This window comes from Thunnus albacares, chromosome 2, assembly GCF_914725855.1.
Source record: "Thunnus albacares chromosome 2, fThuAlb1.1, whole genome shotgun sequence".
Taxonomy (NCBI): domain Eukaryota; kingdom Metazoa; phylum Chordata; class Actinopteri; order Scombriformes; family Scombridae; genus Thunnus; species Thunnus albacares.
Genome location: NC_058107.1, coordinates 743,227 through 761,969, shown reverse-complemented (window position 1 = coordinate 761,969; position 18,743 = coordinate 743,227). Strand labels below are relative to the sequence as shown.

The 18,743-nt window shown below is 40.3% G+C and overlaps 1 protein-coding gene across 2 annotated transcripts in view; it reads left to right on the top strand.

Moving 5' to 3' along the window:
* Nucleotides 1–18,275, top strand: part of loxl2b (lysyl oxidase-like 2b) — a 40,453-nt gene extending 22,178 nt beyond the window's left edge. The window contains exons 5-15 of one of the 2 annotated variants that reach the window (XM_044362027.1): nt 2,940–3,156; nt 5,618–5,801; nt 9,243–9,394; nt 10,578–10,745; nt 14,771–14,936; nt 15,381–15,621; nt 15,906–16,021; nt 16,289–16,425; nt 16,536–16,647; nt 17,638–17,704; nt 17,907–18,275. In XM_044362027.1, coding sequence (XP_044217962.1) covers nt 2,940–3,156; nt 5,618–5,801; nt 9,243–9,394; nt 10,578–10,745; nt 14,771–14,936; nt 15,381–15,621; nt 15,906–16,021; nt 16,289–16,425; nt 16,536–16,647; nt 17,638–17,704; nt 17,907–17,910 — 1,564 coding nt within the window. In that variant the 3' untranslated portion in view covers nt 17,911–18,275. Of the gene's footprint in view, nt 1–2,939; nt 3,157–5,617; nt 5,802–9,242; nt 9,395–10,577; nt 10,746–14,556; nt 14,590–14,770; nt 14,937–15,380; nt 15,622–15,905; nt 16,022–16,288; nt 16,426–16,535; nt 16,648–17,637 lie in introns of those variants that run through there. The other variant, XM_044362037.1, reaches the window with a different exon arrangement.
* Nucleotides 18,276–18,743: the final 468 nt, after the last annotated feature.

Genomic DNA, 18,743 nt, shown 5'->3' with positions numbered 1-18,743 from the left:
ATTGCATGCTTGATATCACAAGCTGTTATACATTGAAACTCAAACATCAGTGCATTCCACAAAGCTGTCGTAATGTGTGAGCGAATGCTGAGGGATCTAAATATTGCTTACAGGAAGAAGCTTGCAGCCAAGCAGCCGCAGGTTAATGACGGTTTGCCATAAAACTTCCAGCACTCAAGTTAACCTTGAATTTACTGTCTGCTGGGCTGCAAGTTTATCCTGCTTTAGATAACCACAGTAGAGCATGGTGGCTCCTCGACTTTCCATCTACGTGTCAGCCTCCTCTCACTATAGCCCCTTGAAACATGCAGTGTGTTTTTACAGGCTGTCGTTTGAAACGGCGATGACACACAGCCAAGAGCGGCCCCTGCTCTTTCATAATCCTCAGTTTGACTCTGTGCTGATGCTTCTGTGCAACCTCTAGTTTAGCTTTGTCCACAATCACTTCAGGAGCACCAGATCTAAATTAAAATGTTCTCATGAAAGTGAAGTTAAGCCCTAGCAACGCCATAGCTAAAGTGCACTTTGATGACACCAAAAGAATCGATACTGATACTCAGTCTCGTCTTGAGTAGTGATACTGGCTTCAGGAGGATCGATACAGAACAAAAAAAGGATCTGTGTCGAGTTAAATCACGTTCGGGGCACAAGAACACTCTAATGAATGCATGCCAAGAGATTCCCTCAAAAAGGATTTTCAATGTAAGTGATGAAGGGCAAAATCTACAGTCCTTGCTCTTCCAAAGGTTTGCAAAAGCTAATATGAGACTGAGTTAGATTAATCAAGTTGGTATCTTCCAAAGTTAGTCTTTGTTGTACAAAATTCCCTCATGTGTTCCTCCTCTCATCTGTGCTACTGTCTCTCTGCTGCGGCTCAGCAAGCAAACGCTGTTCGTTGAAGCACACAGAGTGAATTTTGCACTAAAAAGACTAAGTTTAACGAACTCAGACTACTGATGCTTCATTTAACTTCAACTGGACTTTAGAAGAGGACTCAGGATCCTTTACACTGAAATTGCCTTAAGAAGGGATGTTTTTACAGACAGAATGGACAGAGGGATGAAACTGAAGTGACCAAAGTTGTTTCAATGTGTATGAACCTGTGAGTGTTGTAGACTTGGAAAAGATGTGAACCCATCCTTCATGTGATTAACAGAGAACAGTAAAAAGATTGTGATTTATGATGACATTTAATGCATTAAACATAGTAGTATATTATCCACTTTTAATTTAAAAAAGTATCAGAATCCATATTAGTGATTCTGGCCCAGGTATTACTTGCTACTGGAAACCAAATATCATGCAAACCTGCTCACTGTGATCATTTTTCTCTGTCAGAGCAGTGATTACAGTAGCTTGATATGTCCTGATTGCATGCAGGGGTTCCTTCAATGGATAAAATCTGAACTACAAATCAAAAGCTTCCTATGTAGGTGTCTACTGCAGGACTCCTTTTCCCCCCTTTCAACACAAATAAATCTCTGGGTTCAGGCTCTAAAAAGGCTGGATCCTACATTTCCTATGATGTAACTCAGTAGCATCTTTTGTTAAAACCTTCCTGTCTCATAAATATTCCTGTCTTTCAAACTCCAAACCCTCCGTTTGCATCACAGGCTTTCTGTTAAAAATTTGTAGCCAACTCAAAATGACTCTGACATTTGAATTTGGTGGAGTTCTCCTGCATTATCATTCATTTCAAGTGTTGTAGACAAACTCAATTTTAACGAAACTGCTAAAAAAATGCAACTTCAGTGCAAGTGTGTAATCATCATTTCAGCTAGGTTAAGACATTTTGGTGACAAGTCAAACTTTCACAGCCTCAGGACCACCAGAAATTCAATCATTGTTCCGTGTGAACAGTCTGATACGCATCCCGGGCTGAGGAGACACTAGAGCCAGTCTTCTGGCTGCGGCGGAGAACATTAGCCCTGGATGGTTTCCAGTCTGCAGCCCGTCAGCTCCCCAAATGAAAAACAAATGCTGCCTGTCCCATTTTAATCCAGTTTTTCATGTACACTTCAGATAGGAGACACAAGGATAGGACATGCTGTTCTGCAAATGAGGCTCATTAAATACATAACATGGGCTCACTAATAAATGGAGAGGAGGAGATTAACATCCCAGCATGCCCGAAAGAGTGTTATTAACCCCGGTTTGTTTAAGTTCATCTGGAAGACAGTGAACTCTCCAGCTGTTAACCAACCTTTCACTCCTGGAATTAATTATGCAATATGCTAACGTTGTTGTCCTTGTCTAGGTTTATGGTGTCATGGTAAAGCGTTCTGATCAGTTTAATCATGTCTTGATGAATTTAATAGCAGGTTTAGTCCTTCGATGAAGTCACTGAAGTCCGACTTTCTCCACCGCTAACAAATTTCAGGCTACAAACCTGAAATGAAAAATTGTATTAAAATGAATTGAGGAATGAGTCTAGATGTAATTATGTGCTTGTACTTTGTTTCAAATGTAGAACTCCATAACAAGCATCACCACTCGCCTGTTTACACCTCTAGTAGACACAGAGCTTTCATTTGAAGTCTTTGGAATCTGGTGAACTGACAAATCAGAACTGACAAGTCGCTAACTTTGTTTGTCTGCTGTTTGGTGCTGAGCAGGCAGCGTGAATCGGGTTTAGCTGAGCTTTTCTGCCAAAAACAGCTGCTCACTGTTGCAAACGAGGATGAAACAAATGACAGTGAACCCAACGTTAAACCCAAAACAATGATCTTAAAGAAGCTAATGTGCTCTGCAGAGGTGAGGTAAACTGCACAGTCGGCGATCATTTTAACATCGACATTTGACACGTTGTTAATATAGAAATATGTATTAGTGCAGCTTTAACTTGTAGCCTTTGTGATAGCGTGGTGGGTATGCTATGCTGTTCTGTTCATCCCCCAAAGACTTCATTCATCTCCTCTCCTTGTCCACCATCTGCCCAGGATGTTTGCTCGCAGGAGAAAGCCAACGTACTGGGACTACTCTGTCAACTGCACCGGCAACGAAGCCCATTTGTCCAGCTGTAAACTGGGTCAGGCGACATCACTGAAGTCCAACGAGACCTGTGCTGGAGGGTTGCCTGTGGTGGTGAGCTGCGTTCCCGGCAGAGCCTTTTCCCCCACCCCCTTGTCTGGGTTCAGGAAGGCCTTCAGGCAAGAGGTAAAGTCACTCTGCACACCTTTACATGAATATCTCACAGGGCATTTACACTGGTGTTAGTTAGTGAATCTGTGGTGATGGTGAGCAAAGCCAGTATATGAATGTGATGAAATGTTTTGGTGAAGCCAAATCTGACTTTCGGTACTCAGTGTCACTTTGAGAGCAGCAGCTGTAGATGCTTTGGATGCTTCTCATAAAAAATGAATCATCGTCATTTTGGGATTTTAACATGAATAAAGTAGTAAAATTCTTGGGACAGTGGAAGGAAAGTCAGCTCACTTTTACTCTTCTCGTGTGTCCTCGAGCGTACACTTCACGTGCTTGAGAGAAAGTGCACTCACTGTTTGTTTTTTGTTTTGTTTTCCACTAACAAACTCAGGAAACGTAGGATATGGTGCAAACAAGCCTTTCAACAGTGCATCGTGCAGTTGTGCAGCAGTGACAGCTGAATATACAAACAAACCCTTCATGTCAATTCTTAACATCACATTTCAAATGATCTGAAATGTGCTGCAGTCATTTCAGGATTCTGTGTTGTGTCAGTAAACTCTTACTACATATACTACGTATGTGGATACTATGGACATATTTTGATGTTCTTCTGGTCTGGGGATGTTGGAAAGAAAGGAAAGGTAGCTTCCTGTTTCAACATGACAATGCCCTCGTGCACAAAGCCAGCTCCATAAAGAAATGATTTTCTGAGTTTGGTGTGCTCTGACCTCAACCCTGTCCAACACCTCTGGAATGAAGTGGAATGCCTTTTTCTTTGCACAAACCTTTAGTAAGTCCTTGCTTTAATCCCGATCAGGTCCACAGTTGTTATTCTCTTCCTGATTCTGACTTTTGACTTCCGCTGTGGGTAAAAAAGTGAATTTTTTTTCCCCACTGACAGACACAGAAGATTAAAAAGGCGTTTCATAGGTCTTAAGACTCCAGGGGTCATGAAACTCAGTCAGTCTGTAAACAACCACACCAACTTTAGAATCAAGCCAGGACAAACTCTCAGCCATTGTTTTCAGTGACAGGAGCACTAAGCTGACATGAATTTATGTCTGTGTGACTCCATCCATGTTATGACATGAGATTCGGGCTCGCCTGCTCTCTGTCACGCTTCACAGCTGAGCGGCGGGCTGGAAGTGGCATGCCCGACAACCCAAATCCTCTCAACACTCTCAGCCAGTCTGTCTCCGAGGAGTTTTAACCTGAAACCACATATTTACCATTTAGAACAAAAACATATAGAACTAATACTGATATTTGACTTTCATCTTACACATGTATACCCATCAGATCTTATAGATATCGGTTTATCAGCTTGTGCGAATAATCTTCTGTGTCACTTGTTGCATATACTGTAGCTGAATATTCCTCATATTTCATATGCACTGCCCAGTTTTACCATTAAGTTTATTCATGTAGGGCTGCAACTAATTATTATTTTCATTACCTGTTAATCTACCTGTTGCTTCTTTGATTATTTCACCAATCAAAGCAAACATCAATGCATTAATACCTTGCAGGACTTGCAAATGTATCTACGCTTTGTGAGACGTGACACTGCTCAGTCACCACATACAGCACACAACACAACCAGCAGCTCTTATTCTGATGACGTAAGAGGCCCAGTGGACCTCAATGGGATCAGCAACTCACTGATATACATGACAGATGCGGTGCAGTCGAGTTGTGTAAGGCCTTAAAAGTAACTGGAAGGATTCTGGAGGGTTATATGGGAAAGCAGCAGAGCACACTTAACATGTTTCCCTGGAAACCATATATATGTAACCATATATATAATTATTCTTAAAAAACAGAGGCCAGGGTGACATCCTGTATTCTGTCTTTGTGGAAAATGTTACAGATATAAATCATTGAATGAACCTTTTTTGTCTAAAGAATTTCAGTCATTTCTATGATGAGTTTAATATAATCAAGCATTTCTTTGATAACTACAGTATACAGTATATTCCTGAACTACTTATATTAATTATTATACATGTTATGTAGTATAGTTAGCCTTAAATCATGCTCTATTTGATAACTTGTGTACTGGATACACTTTTTTTAGTGTGTTGTTCTCCAGGATGATGAATTTATATGTTTTGAGGAAGTGTACACGAAGCCCACACATTAAGACTTTATGAATACAAATAGCAGTAAATCAGGTTAAACTGTGCTACTAATGTGTTTACTTGTAAAATGAAACACTTCCAGTTTGTCTAAACAGTTAATGGGAGACCAGTTATACTGCCATGTTCTATAAACATGAAACCACCCAGTCTGCTGTCTCAGCTTTCTCATCTCACGGAGAGGGGAAAGTTGAGGTTGCAAACTTTCAGCTGAGTCTTTTACTTTCTGAAAGAACCAGAGTAACCTAAATATGTGGCTTTCTCGTTTGAAATGTGGATTTCTTAGCTTTGACAGTGATGTCTTTCACAGTGTCTGTTTTCTGCCTCCACAGCAACCGCTGGTCCGTCTGCGCGGCGGGGCCATCGTAGGCGAGGGCCGAGTGGAGGTGTTGAAAAACGGAGAGTGGGGCACCATATGTGACGACAACTGGAACCTGCTGTCTGCTACCGTGGTGTGTCGAGAGCTGGGCTTCGGTACCGCTAAGGAGGCCCTGTCTGGAGGTCGCCTGGGACAAGGTATGCTGCTTTTATATTCTCAGAGTTTTGAGTCTTTCTCCAGCCGCTCCTCGCTGTACGTTCACATGTGGGAGGAAAAGAACATTTTAAGAATTTTCAAAGGTTTTTGAATGAATAGGAAAAGCGTAAAGATGAAATGTGAACATCATAATCATGTACAAAAAAACCTGAAAAAAACTGGACTAACTACACAGTAGACCTGAAAGAGTCTTTATTTTTGGAACTGTACATGTACATTGCGTGCATTTATGGAATAGAGGGTAATGACTGTGTAGCAAAACCACATATTCCAAACATTTGGAGCAGTAATTCTATCCTTAAGGCTTTCCTCTTCACCCCTCTGTGCCACTGAGCAGAGTATCATGAACTCAAAGACCTGATGGTGAAAGCGATTTAGCTCGGTGGAACAGGATTAGTGACACTGTGGAGGTCAGTGAGGAAGGGAATCCATTCCTCAGCTGGTATGAACTCAGAGATTGCTCTGCAAGGATTTATAGATTCCTGTATATTCAGTCTGGAAGTTACACTACAAGAGGAGGAAAAAACCAGCTGGACTGTGGACAGAGCCTGTGGAGAATAGTGTTTGGACTGAAACAAATCTTTGACACGTTACTTTCCATGCAGAAATGTTAGCAGACGCTCTGGAAGCTCAGATGCCAGAATAGAATAGAACATGTAATCAATCAAATGAGATACATAACAAACGTGGTAAAAAGAGAACACTGAGATTAAAAAACAAACAAACGATTGTTTCCAGGTGTTGGTGAACACTGCTGCATATGTCAAAAAGGTTTTTGTAGCTCCGGTGGGAGTTGCAAGAAATATGATAAATTGCCTCAAGTGATGTCACTTGACTCAGCGTCACTGAAGACTACAAGACTACAGAAATCTGGGGGTGTGGAGTTAGAGAGTTAAAGCTGCTACTAGTAGAACATATGTGAACCATGTAGGTGCCAGGTTTTAATGAGGGAGGATAATGTTTGGATATCTCTGGATTACACAACAGTACACAAATAAACAAATCTAAGCATCTAAAACAAAGCACAAAACACTGAAACAAGGTTTGTGGTTCAGTATTTTGAGTTGAAAATGCTTATTGCACTTGAAATAAAAGAATAAAATACTATAGCACCTCCCAGAGTTCAGATTTTGGATTGAATTGATCTGTATGTGTTTATGATACAAATCATTTCTCAATCTGTACTCTTCCTGTATCGTCTAGTTTTGTTTGAAAATGATTCCTGACAGCAGTTATTAAAGTTCATGATTCAGTTTTAGTCTCTTTAGTATGTATGTGATTGGCCGACACAGCGCCTTGCTGTTGCCTTGATGAACTGCCACCATTCAAATGAATGAGAGAGCTGCTTTTTATCACATGTTGGTCTGATCACGAAAATTAATAATCATTTCAGTAACATTGACGTTTTTCACTTCAAAATGTCATATTGATTATTAGTACATTTTTTTGTCTCGTTTCTTCAGCAGAATCATCGTCTAATGTTTATTTTTGTTGAAAGTGATTTTTGTTGTCTGTGTGTTTATGTGTCTGACTGTCTCGGACTTTAAAGGATAACTGAGGTTTATAACAGCTGAATCATTATTCTCAATAATAGAATAATTGCTTGAAAACATATCATCGGTGACATTAGTTAAAAACAAAAAAGTCCGATGGGGCGAGACACACGAGTACGTTGTAAATAAATCCAGAGTTTAGCTAAACGTATGTGTTGGAGACAATGAAGACATTTTTACCTACTTTGACCTGCTGCACCTGGATCTCACAGCACAGTGTTATCATAACTGACAGACCAAAATTATACAAGTAAGTTGTAATAGACTGTAATAAAAGTGATATAACTTCTATGCTGGAGGAGAAGTTGCCTGCAGGTTATAGAGGGCCTGCTTTTATTGTCTAGTTATTTTGTAATGGAGGCTTTCACTGTGAGCGCTGCCTCTTTATGGTCTCCACTGAGCAGTTTCTTCCCAGTCTGCAGCTCAGTTATATCACTGGTTGCACGTGGAGTTTTACAGCAGGTAAAGCACGTTTGGAAGTTGGTTCCCCACCCAACTATAACGCGCTACTGACCTGCTTTTCCTCTGTTAGTCCATATTTTAAAGCCTGAGCTCACCTGTCATCAGGATAACTGTGGAAAACTGTGTCCTATACCACAAAACAGCAGAGAGAATCCTGAGCTGTGTGGTATTTCTGAACAGGAAATATTTCCTTTTTCACAAACAGGGACGTGCTGTACATTGCTCCACATTCCACTGACATTAGGCATGGAAAACTGCTTTTTGAAAGTCATTTTTCCGTCATGATTTCTCATCAGTGGCTCTCTGAAAGCTCATGGAGAAAAACAAAACTCAGATGGAAATAATGAAAAACGTAGATGGTAATAGTAAAACATAAGAGAGAGGGAAAACAAGTTCTGAGGATCATTGGAGATGAAGGCGTGTCTTATTAGCAGAGACAAAGCTCACAGAAATGAATTAGAGCTGTTTGAAATCATCTCCAGTGACTGAAGACTCTGTCATTGCTTTTAAAGATTCTTCATGGTGATGGACCTTAAACATGACTTGTAGTGCACGAGGAATATTCACTGTTACTTCACAAGAGACAGACTGACACTTTGTCTTTTGTAGATTTTGAAGGAACTGGGGAAAGACTCATTTTGGTATGTCTCAGTGTGTCCTCAGTGTGTCCAGGTTCATTCTGGTTCATTCTGGTTCATTCTGGTTCATACTGGTTCATTTTGGCTCATTCTGGTTCATTCTGGTTCATTCTGGTTCATACTGGTTCATTCTGGTTCATTCTGGTTCATACTGGTTCATTCTGGTTCATTCTGGTTCATTCTGGTTCATACTGGTTCATTCTGGTTCATTCTGGTTCATTCTGGTTCCTGTTTGTCTTTGTTTAGCACATTTTAAACTATCCTGTTTTTTTTAAACTCAGTTATAAGTCTAGCTTATAATTTTGCCAATTTAACAAACTATAAAGCTACCAGGGATGCAAATTATTTTAAAAAATGACACAGGAACCTATAAAATGTGTATAAATCTTGAACGTGATAATCACTTCAAATATTATATTATAGAGCAACAGTATAAAAAATATTGTTTCACTATTCATACAAATACAACAGGAACATGTATTTACATGTAAAGTGATTTTATCTCAACAGTTTTTTGTGCCTTTTTCATTGAAACTGCAAATATTTATCATTTACAGTTTGAATGTTTTATGTCACATCAGCACCTTCAATCTGTTTTCTCAGCTTGACTCTACATGATATAAAAGTAAAGTTATGTTACTATAAATAAAACATGGTGAGTGTATTCATCAAGTGTGAGCTGCTAGTGAGCTGCACTATTTAATGTGGATAGTTGTACAAAGAAAAAGCCTCCGTTTCAGATAGTTGTTATTTTGTCTGTGTTCTCCAGGTATGGGCCCGGTCCATATGAACGAGGTGGAGTGCTCTGGGTTTGAGAAGTCCATCACTGAGTGCTTCTTCAACAAGGAGGCTCTGGGTTGCAGCCATGAGGAGGACGCAGCCGTCAGATGTAACGTCCCTGCGATGGGCTTCCAGGAGAGGGTGAGCCTCAGCACAGATAGATTATCTATCAGCGTCAACTTACACAAATGACTGTTGCTTGCAAATTTCAGATACAATTCTACAAGAGTTTCACATGTTCATGCAAGATAAAACACCAGAGGGATTATCTCATTCTGCAAACTGCAGCTTGCATGGTACAAATTTGATGGAGCGGGCCCCAGTTCGGCCTGCTTAAAGTGGCTATTATCAATATTTTTATAATAATGTATCGAATGACAATGTGTCAGAGCCATCGCTTGTAGTGATGAACCTACAGAGAATTATCAGCAACTCTGCAGCTCCCCTCGGCTTTATGGAGCTTCATTGTTTAGCTGTCTGCTTGCACCTTTACTGTTTTGGTTCACTCTCAGCACTCTAATCTCATTTCAGCCGCAGCACACAGCTGTTTTCAGAGAGAAAGCTCTTAAAAGCTGCTGTACACTACCTGCTCAGCACCAAACAGCAAACAGACACAGTTAGCTGTAGACTAGCTGGTGAACATAGTGGAGCATTTAGCAGCTAAAGAGTCAGTAGAGAGCAGAAACAGCTAAAAGAGAGTGAATATTGGACAGAAACACGACTCCACATGAATGATAATGTTGCTCTGTAACTGCTGGATGGGAAATAAGCAGCTGTTTCCTAACAACGTCAACATATCAACTTAAATAGAGATGATATGTCAATGTTGTGTTCACAAGTTGTTTCTACTGCCCCCAAGTGGCCAAAAATCAGTTTTGCAGTTTGAAACATGCTTCTCAAGACTGCAGAAGGACGGCATGTAAGGAGGTTGTTTCTTTTGTACTTGTATAATGTTGACATTGTTTTCTTCCTCCAGACAGTTGGATCATTTTACATAGATTTGAATAGTTTGTACCAACTACAACCACAAACTAGCTTTGTCTCTCCATGACACATTTATGCTTATGTGCAGTATGTGCTTCTGCAGGCTTCTGGTAATGTGAACATATACGTGTCATATGATATATTATATAATGATATGTTTATATTGGTTATGTACATTTTAAATGACTTTTGCATGTATAGTCATTTTCTCTAAATTTATTGTTAAAGTTAAAGAAAATCCATAAAAATATGCAGAGAAACTAAATTCTTAACTGCTTTTATTTCTTCTTCGTCACAAAACGATTAACTGAACATCATGTTGTCTTTTTTGTGCACACAGCTGCGTCTGAGTGGTGGTCGTAACCCCTATGAGGGACGTGTGGAAGTGCTGGTGGAGAGAAACGGCTCTCTGGTGTGGGGGACGGTGTGCAGTGAAGGCTGGGGAACCATGGAGGCCATGGTGGTCTGCAGACAGCTGGGCCTGGGCTTCGCCAGCAACGCTTTCCAGGTACAGTCACAGCAGCTATGTGGTGGGGTTTGCTCTGTAAAAAAACACATTTTATTTCTTTCACTTCAAATGTTACAGCTTTTAAAGTAAAACAAAACTAACAAGTGGTACATAATGTGTACATGATATCCTCCCAGTCAACTGCAACCAGAGTTCCCAGCACAAAAACCCTTTTCTGGCCCTGACTGCTGATCTACAGTAGGTCTCCAAAGTCCCAATCAACTACAATGTGTCTGGACGGTTACATTTACAGGTTTATCATTTCTTAATAAGGAAATATCCTAGAAAGAAGTGTGTAATTTGGTTCTAACTACAGAGGGAAGATTATTTGAGTTCAGTTAGTTTTGTTGAGTTGATTTAAACCAAAGAAAATATTCTTTCATTATTCACTCAGAAACATTATTCTCTATAGCAGTTGAATTGTTTGCTTGGCTGTTGACAGATTTTGCATGTTCAGCTGACTCTACTGTAGGTCACACTAGCAAATAATAGCAATTAATAGACTGTGTTACAGAGCCCTTTCCAGGAACCTTCCAATGAATTTACAGTTACAAATACCATAAAACCATAAAAAAGGTGTTATCCTGTGAACAAGCACCTAGTTGCATCTACTGAGCTGCGCAGACTCAGCAGTAATCTACCTGACCATGTAAAGTATTCAGTTTAATCAGTGTAGTTTTCACTCCATGAAGCAGTTTATTTTCCTGACAGCAGCACGGAGTAAATCTGAATCCCAGTGTTACCGAAAATGACACGCAGCCAAACTCTGGATGTCAGAACAAAGTTGACTTTATAACACTTTTATGACCAAAGACTGCTGGGGATAAAAAGATGAAAAGCACAGAGAGAGAAACAATCAAGTGTATCCTTCTGTTCTGGCTGGACTGGATCTGGCGGTGTGGAGCCAGTAAAGCTATATCCTGACTCTGCTGCAGGGTCACCGCTGTCTGCCAGCCCCTCTGAAATGCCCCACAGGAAGCCAAGAAAAACCAGAACTCCTCCAAGTCTCCAAATACACTGTATATGGTACAGAAATGAAAGTGGTGTAAAAAATCATCCCTTCCTTCACTTCAGATCAGTTCATCAGTTGGTAGCACTGCTTTAATCAGCAGCCAGTGAGCTGGAATCATTGCTGTAGATTATGGTCTGGTTTTATTGACTCACCACCAGTGTCACGTACTGTTGTCCTGAGTCACAGGCGTACTCCTGAGTCCCTTTTTCATTTTTTCCAAATGACCAAACACAGTAAGGTGCTTGCAATCATTTCCTGTGCAGTTCAGGTTTTCTCGTCAGGAAGCCATGTGAGATCCTAAAAAATTTCCTTCAAGGTTGAAATAGTGTTTAATGTGAAAAAACTGCAGCCGACTGCTTTTTAGTTTCTATCTGCAAAAGTAATGAATGAAACATTGATTTTGCTCTGTATATAATATTTATGAGGCTGAATGTAAAGTTTCAGTTTATTTTGAGGAGGAATCTTACAGAATTAGTTTGTCTCTTTATATCTATACATCCTTACAGTTCATTTGATGGACATTAATGTACATGAATCAGTCTCAGTGGCACCGAGATAACACAGGACAAGTTGTGACTATGGGAGTATACAGCTGCCAAAATCAAAATGAAATAATTTAATCAAGTAAAATTTGAATTTCCGTCTGTGTGCACAGGTGACAAAATGTTTAGATTCAGTTTTCATTTTCATAAAATTACTGATAAAATGAATGTGTGTGTCATTTTCAGTTTGCTCCCACAGAACTCTGGCTTAATAATGTGCAACCTAAACTAGAAGAATGATATTTCTCAGTGGACATTTGAATATGAATTATGCTCCTATTTTAGCATATTAATAATGAAAATGGAATGGAAATGGCCTCGCTCATTTCACAAAAGGGGGACTGGTAGAATCCTGCCATTATGATGATTTTCATTTTCATCAGAAATAAGCTACAGTCAGGACACCATTAATTTCAGATGTATTCAAGTTTAGGTTTCACATTGTCTGCTGAATTGAAAAGTCCTTTTAATGTTCAATTTATTCTTAATAATGGTGCTTAAATGCTTGGGAGCAGGCTGAAAGTGATTTGTCAGTGGAACTTTTTTTTGCATTTTAAACTTTTATTTTTATTTGACATTCACTCAAATGGAGAAATGACATTTCAATTTGATGAAATGATTTATTTTTAATATCGGCAGCCACATACTTCCATAGAGTCCTACGGAGGATCGCTGTGTTTCTGTGTGTCTGTTGTTGCTAAGAACAACAAATGGCTCTCTGGTGTGGAGAATTGATACCTCTGTTAACTGCTGACACCTGTAGGATGTTAAGATAAAGAGCTCTTCTTGTTTAACGGGGAGGAAGATTACAGTACAGCATGATAACAGTAACAGGAAATGAGAGGGGATTCATAGTAACAGCCTTTCAAAGTGTTTGCAGAGTCGTGGAGTGAAGAGCAGTTTTATGAGTGGAAACTAGAAAATGATGGTTTCTGTATGATTATAGGATGAGGTTTACCTCGAGGCAGGTATGAGAAGTGCTGTCCATTGTATTAGGACTTATGAAATGAAGGAACTTTTTCCCATTACTATGTTGTAGCATTTCTCCTTTCTTTATATGGAGGCTCGGTTCCAATACAGTATTTTTTAGACATGGGAATAGTTGTATTGGCTCATATTTTTTGGATTGTTATGTTGGTAGTTTACAAGTTTCACTTCCTAGTTGTTGTGAATAGAAAAATATACCAGCTAATGTAAGATATAAATGTTACAATACAGAAAAACCTCATCATCAATTCAATGAAGTGTCACGTCCATGATGCTGTTACAAGGATCGTGTGTGCCCTCTAGTGGTCAGTGTGGAACATTACTCTGCCTAACCTTTCATTGGACAATTAATATTGATCTCCTTCAAAAAGGTACCAAATAGTTGCTGAGTATCATCAGTACTGGTAAAATAGTTATATAGTATTACTACAAAGCAATTAGGCATCAACCAGCATGGATATTTTATAATTCTGCAACTGTTCAGTGTCTTGAAGTCAAGCACTCATGTGCTAGTTATGTTATTATTATTCCCCAATATTTTTTAGAACAGCATCCATCATTCATCTCTATATTCACTTAGCGTTTGTTAGGCACATGTCCTCAAGGACTTTACTTAAATACAATTTTTAGGCTCTTTGTTTGAGTATTTCTATTTTATGCTACTTAATACTTCCATATTTTAAAGGCAAATGTTGTAACTACATTTATTTGCCAGCTGTAGTTACTTTTCAGATTCAAGTTTTCATCAATAATATGTTTGATGTTATCCTCATCTTGACCAGCTACAACATGATCATGCATTAGTATTGATAATCCAGTAATACATCATTAGAAAGACCAAAAGGTGTATTTAGTGTATTTTACATAATGAGTACATTTACTTTTGTTTCTTGAGCACGTTCTACTGATAATACCTTTATAGAGTAAAATGATGAAATCAGGACTTTTACTTGTGATAGTGATGTTGCTATTTTAACTAGAGTAAAAGATCTAAATATGTGTACTTGAAAAATGCACAATTTGGCTCCAGAATTTGAATTATGTGCTTCTTTTAGCATATTAATAATGAAATGGTCAATTCCATAATGGTCAACTTGAAAGACTACATAAAGGAGCCCTTGTAGCATCCTGCCTGTCATGAAGAGTGGAGCAGGAGTCTGCAGGCAACAGGAACCTGAAGAATAAAGCTTTAATAAAAACTGAGTGCAGGCAGAACTGAACAGAACTGAACCGAACAAAGGATCCAACAACTGAACTAACGAGGTGATGAGGTGCAGGTGGGGAGATGGGCGGAGAAGCTCAGGTGAGGGGGGTGAGGTGATGAAACAGGAGAACAGACAGGGAGCTGATTGGCCGGGGATCGGCCTGGGGCAGAGAGACAGAGGAGGAAAAACACAATCCTCTTCATAATTAACTGATAAAAATACATCTTCCGGTGGATGATATGTGGATGTAATCCTGTTGTGGTTGTTTTTTCTCAACAGGAGACGTGGTATTGGCCGGGGGAGGTTAATGCAGATGCTGTGGTGATGAGTGGCGTTCGCTGCTCTGGTACTGAGATGTCTCTGTCCCACTGCCTGCACCACGGAGCCCACCTCACCTGCTCGAAAGGAGGCGGACGCAATGCCGCTGGCGTCTCCTGCTCTGAGAGTAAGACGCCTAAACTCATATGTTATTGATGATGAATACTTTTGAGAGAAATGGTGTAATGTTAGGGGGTTAGGGTTGCCTGTTTAAGATCCTAAATGTATGGTCATGACTGAATGAATGAATAAAGAATTAAGTAATTGACTTAATTTAACTTTGACTACATCCTTTGCCCTTCGTTTGGCAGTGAGGTAACAGTCACACTGAAAAGCTTTCACTCTTTTGTTCTGCACGTTGACTTTTAATTCAACAAACTCATTTTTTTCTGCCTTGGAGAAATGTTTATATAACTGAAACTCCAAAATCCCTCCTGAATCACAAGAAGGCTCTACAGCTTCAAACTGAGACTCATTTACATCACATGTGCGAGAGCTTTTTAAGTATTTCTAAATATGTTTTGTCTGTGTCTGCTTCTCTGTGGTTTCTCTTCATCCTCCTGCCCACCAGCGGCTCCTGACCTGGTGCTGAACCCTCAGGTGGTGGAACAGACCACCTACATGGAGGACCGACCCATGTTCATGCTGCAGTGTGCGTACGAGGAGAACTGTCTGTCCTCCACCTCCAGCGCCACACCGGCCAACTCCTACCGCCGCCTGCTGCGCTTCTCCTCCCAGATCCACAACAACGGCCAGTCCGACTTCCGGCCCAAAGCCAGCCGTCACTCCTGGGTGTGGCACGACTGTCATAGGTCAGTGTCGTAGAGTGCAAGGCGTGTGTGCCGTGAGCTTAAAACTGCTGCACATAGCGCTACAGAAAGTCCCACATCTTGTGGTTCCTTAGTTGGCTGGAGGAACTCCACTCTTGGCAGCTTCACATGATTTGCAGCTTCCCACACGTCAAACCTTTGGCACCTTTGACTGGAAGAACTTGACACATCGTATGAAGGCCCACATCAAACTTTCTGATGCATTTTTGTGCTGCGCTTTCAGCCTGACAAGGTTTGTAAAACTGCTTTTCTGTTTGTGTGTGTAGACATTATCACAGCATGGAGGTGTTTACTGTCTATGACCTGTTCAGCCTCAACGGAACCAAAGTGGCAGAAGGACACAAAGCCAGTTTTTGCCTGGAAGATTCAGAGTGTGATGAAGGTGAGAACCAATTTCAAGATATGAAAAAAACTTTTCAACTTTTCAAAAATGTGGCAAAACAACTTTTAATGGGCTTTTAAAGCTGCACCAGTAGTCTTCTATTAACTGGGTTCACAAAACCCGACTGGAAATAAATGCTGATTTTTGTTCTGTGTGTCTACAGCTTGATTTGCTGCCCCCAATTGGCAAAAAAATTAATAATGTAGCTTTAAAATATAATAATCATTCTCAGAGGGTTTGATTACTATCTAATTTTTCTTACTGCAGGTATTGAGAAGGTATATGAGTGCGCTAATTTTGGAGATCAGGGCATCACTGTGGGCTGCTGGGATACCTACAGGCACGACATCGACTGCCAGTGGGTGGACATCACTGACGTCAAACCTGGAGATTATATTTTCCAGGTGACAAACTCTCATTTATTCACCCGGTGTTTATACGCTGCAGCCATTTCCTTTCACACATTTCTCTCTTTATGTTGTTGACGAATCCTCCATGTTTGTCCTTTTTACAGATTATAATTAATCCAAACTATGAAGTGCCCGAGTCAGACTACAGCAATAACATCATGAAATGCAGATGTCGATATGATGGTCATCGTGTGTGGATGTACAGCTGCCATAATGGTGAGACCTCAACAATCTCTAACATCTGCTGTATTTGTTATGGTGGTGAAACTTATTCTACTGTTGCACTTCAGGTCACTTCACAGTGTCAGTGCTACATACGTGTCAGGGAAAACATGTTATTTGACTGTGTAGTTTTGATAAAAGAGATGCATACCTGTCAGTAATAACATTATGTTCTAGTGCATAATTACATTCGTACTAGTGCAATAATTACAGTTATTCTAGTTCAATATGTACATCTATTCAGGAGCAAAATCAATACTTTTGTACATTTGTTGCAACAAAGTCCAGTTTATTTCCATTTTCTTTGTCAGCAACAACTGAGAGATTTGTCTAAATGTCAGACTTGCCTTGACTCCATCCTTCTGGTTAGCGCTAGCTGAAAGTTAAAAGCTAACCACTCCCATGAGATTAGCATTACAGTCCTCTCAGCAGTCAGTCTGGTCTGTCTTGTAGTTTTCCAGTCAAATTAATACAGTGGAAATACTTTTGTTTGATTAAAAATAATTTAATAATTAAAACATTTTTTTCAGTTCGATCGCCACTTACTGGTTTCTGCTTGAACTTTCAGCTGCATCTCACTGCTTTCATCAGTGAATGTTGTTACCTAAGTTGCTTACAGGAGATCATATCCCGTCTCTGGAGTCTGAGAGTCGAAAGCTCTGGAAAAATCCATTTGAGTTAATGATTGCTTTGTTGCTTTGTCTGAACTTCTGAACTACTGCAAGGTCAAGAGTGAACTTTCACACTCTAATATTATATTTATTACAACGTTAATGGTAACAGCACAGAGAGACAGTGTTAAGTTGACTCATTATCATCTAGTGTACTTATTATGATAATTGAAGACAAGTCTGAGCACTTAGCAGGGCAGAAATCCCCTACATTTATCATACAATAGAGATGATTCAGACTGTCGGTAGAAGGCGTCAAACGAGGACAAAGTGCATCCTGTAGGTGGTAACTGTGTCTCTGTGTCTCTGCCAGGTGGCTCATTAAGCACTGAAACAGAGCAGACATTCCCAGGCCTCCTGAACAACCAGGTGACCCACAGGTAAAGAAGAAGCAGAGGAGAGGAGTCGACCGGCTGTTCCCCCTCCTACAGGGAGACTGTCTGAAGCCCACCAACCACTACACATCTGTGGTGGATTCCCCCTGCCAGCCTTGCCCTGGTCAAATCATCCTTTTTATGTTCCCCTCATCCATAAGGCAGCAGCTTTCTTTGACCCTCCATCCTCCTTTTTTTTTCTCCCCAGCTGAAAGAATATTTGATCCCCTCCTCCTGTCCAAACAGAGGCAGCTACAGCCTTACCAACACTTCCATCCTCCCTGAGGGCAGTGGAGCTCTCCGCCTGCCCTGTGACTTTTGAATGAGTGATGAAATCAACCTGCTGGGAAGGGGCAGGTATTTAACACCAGATGCAGCGTCGGGGAATGTCATCCAAGATGTGCATTCTTTGAAGTGCAGCACTCTAACAGAGCCCGGCTGCAGTGCTTTTTTGTTCAAAGCTCACCCCGGAGAGTTTGGATGTCTGTGCCGGGTCACCTGAGGATGGCGAGGAATCGTCGATAACAGCGGCTCCGGTCTGTGTTTGGAAATAAATGCTTCATTCTTTCCGCTTGCATTTACTTCGAGAGTTTCATAAAGTGCCTTTTACACACTGAAGTCCACATACACTGAGGTTATGCTACACAGGCTAACTGAGCGTTTCATAAGCTGAAGGCGCAAGTTTATGCAAATCAACTAAGTGTTTAAAAAAAGTGCAAACAGACCAATCTGCAAAGCTAAAACATTACAAGCTAAAGTGCCCCAACATCATTTTTTTAGTATATTCGGAGCATTCTGTGGACAAGACTGTAGTCTGAACATCACATGATGGGAAGTTGTTGTTGGGAGCAATCTCAGTTTGTCCAGAAATAAAATTATGTGAGCAAAATGTTGACAGGTTGACCCTTAATTAACATGATGCATAATATGCAGAAAGCCTTCCACTCATTGCACAAAGTCAGTATGCAGCGAGTGTATAAACAGTCGGTTAGTATATTCAGTCAGTGAAAAGCAGAAAATACTGACTTAAATTTGGTTACTCTCT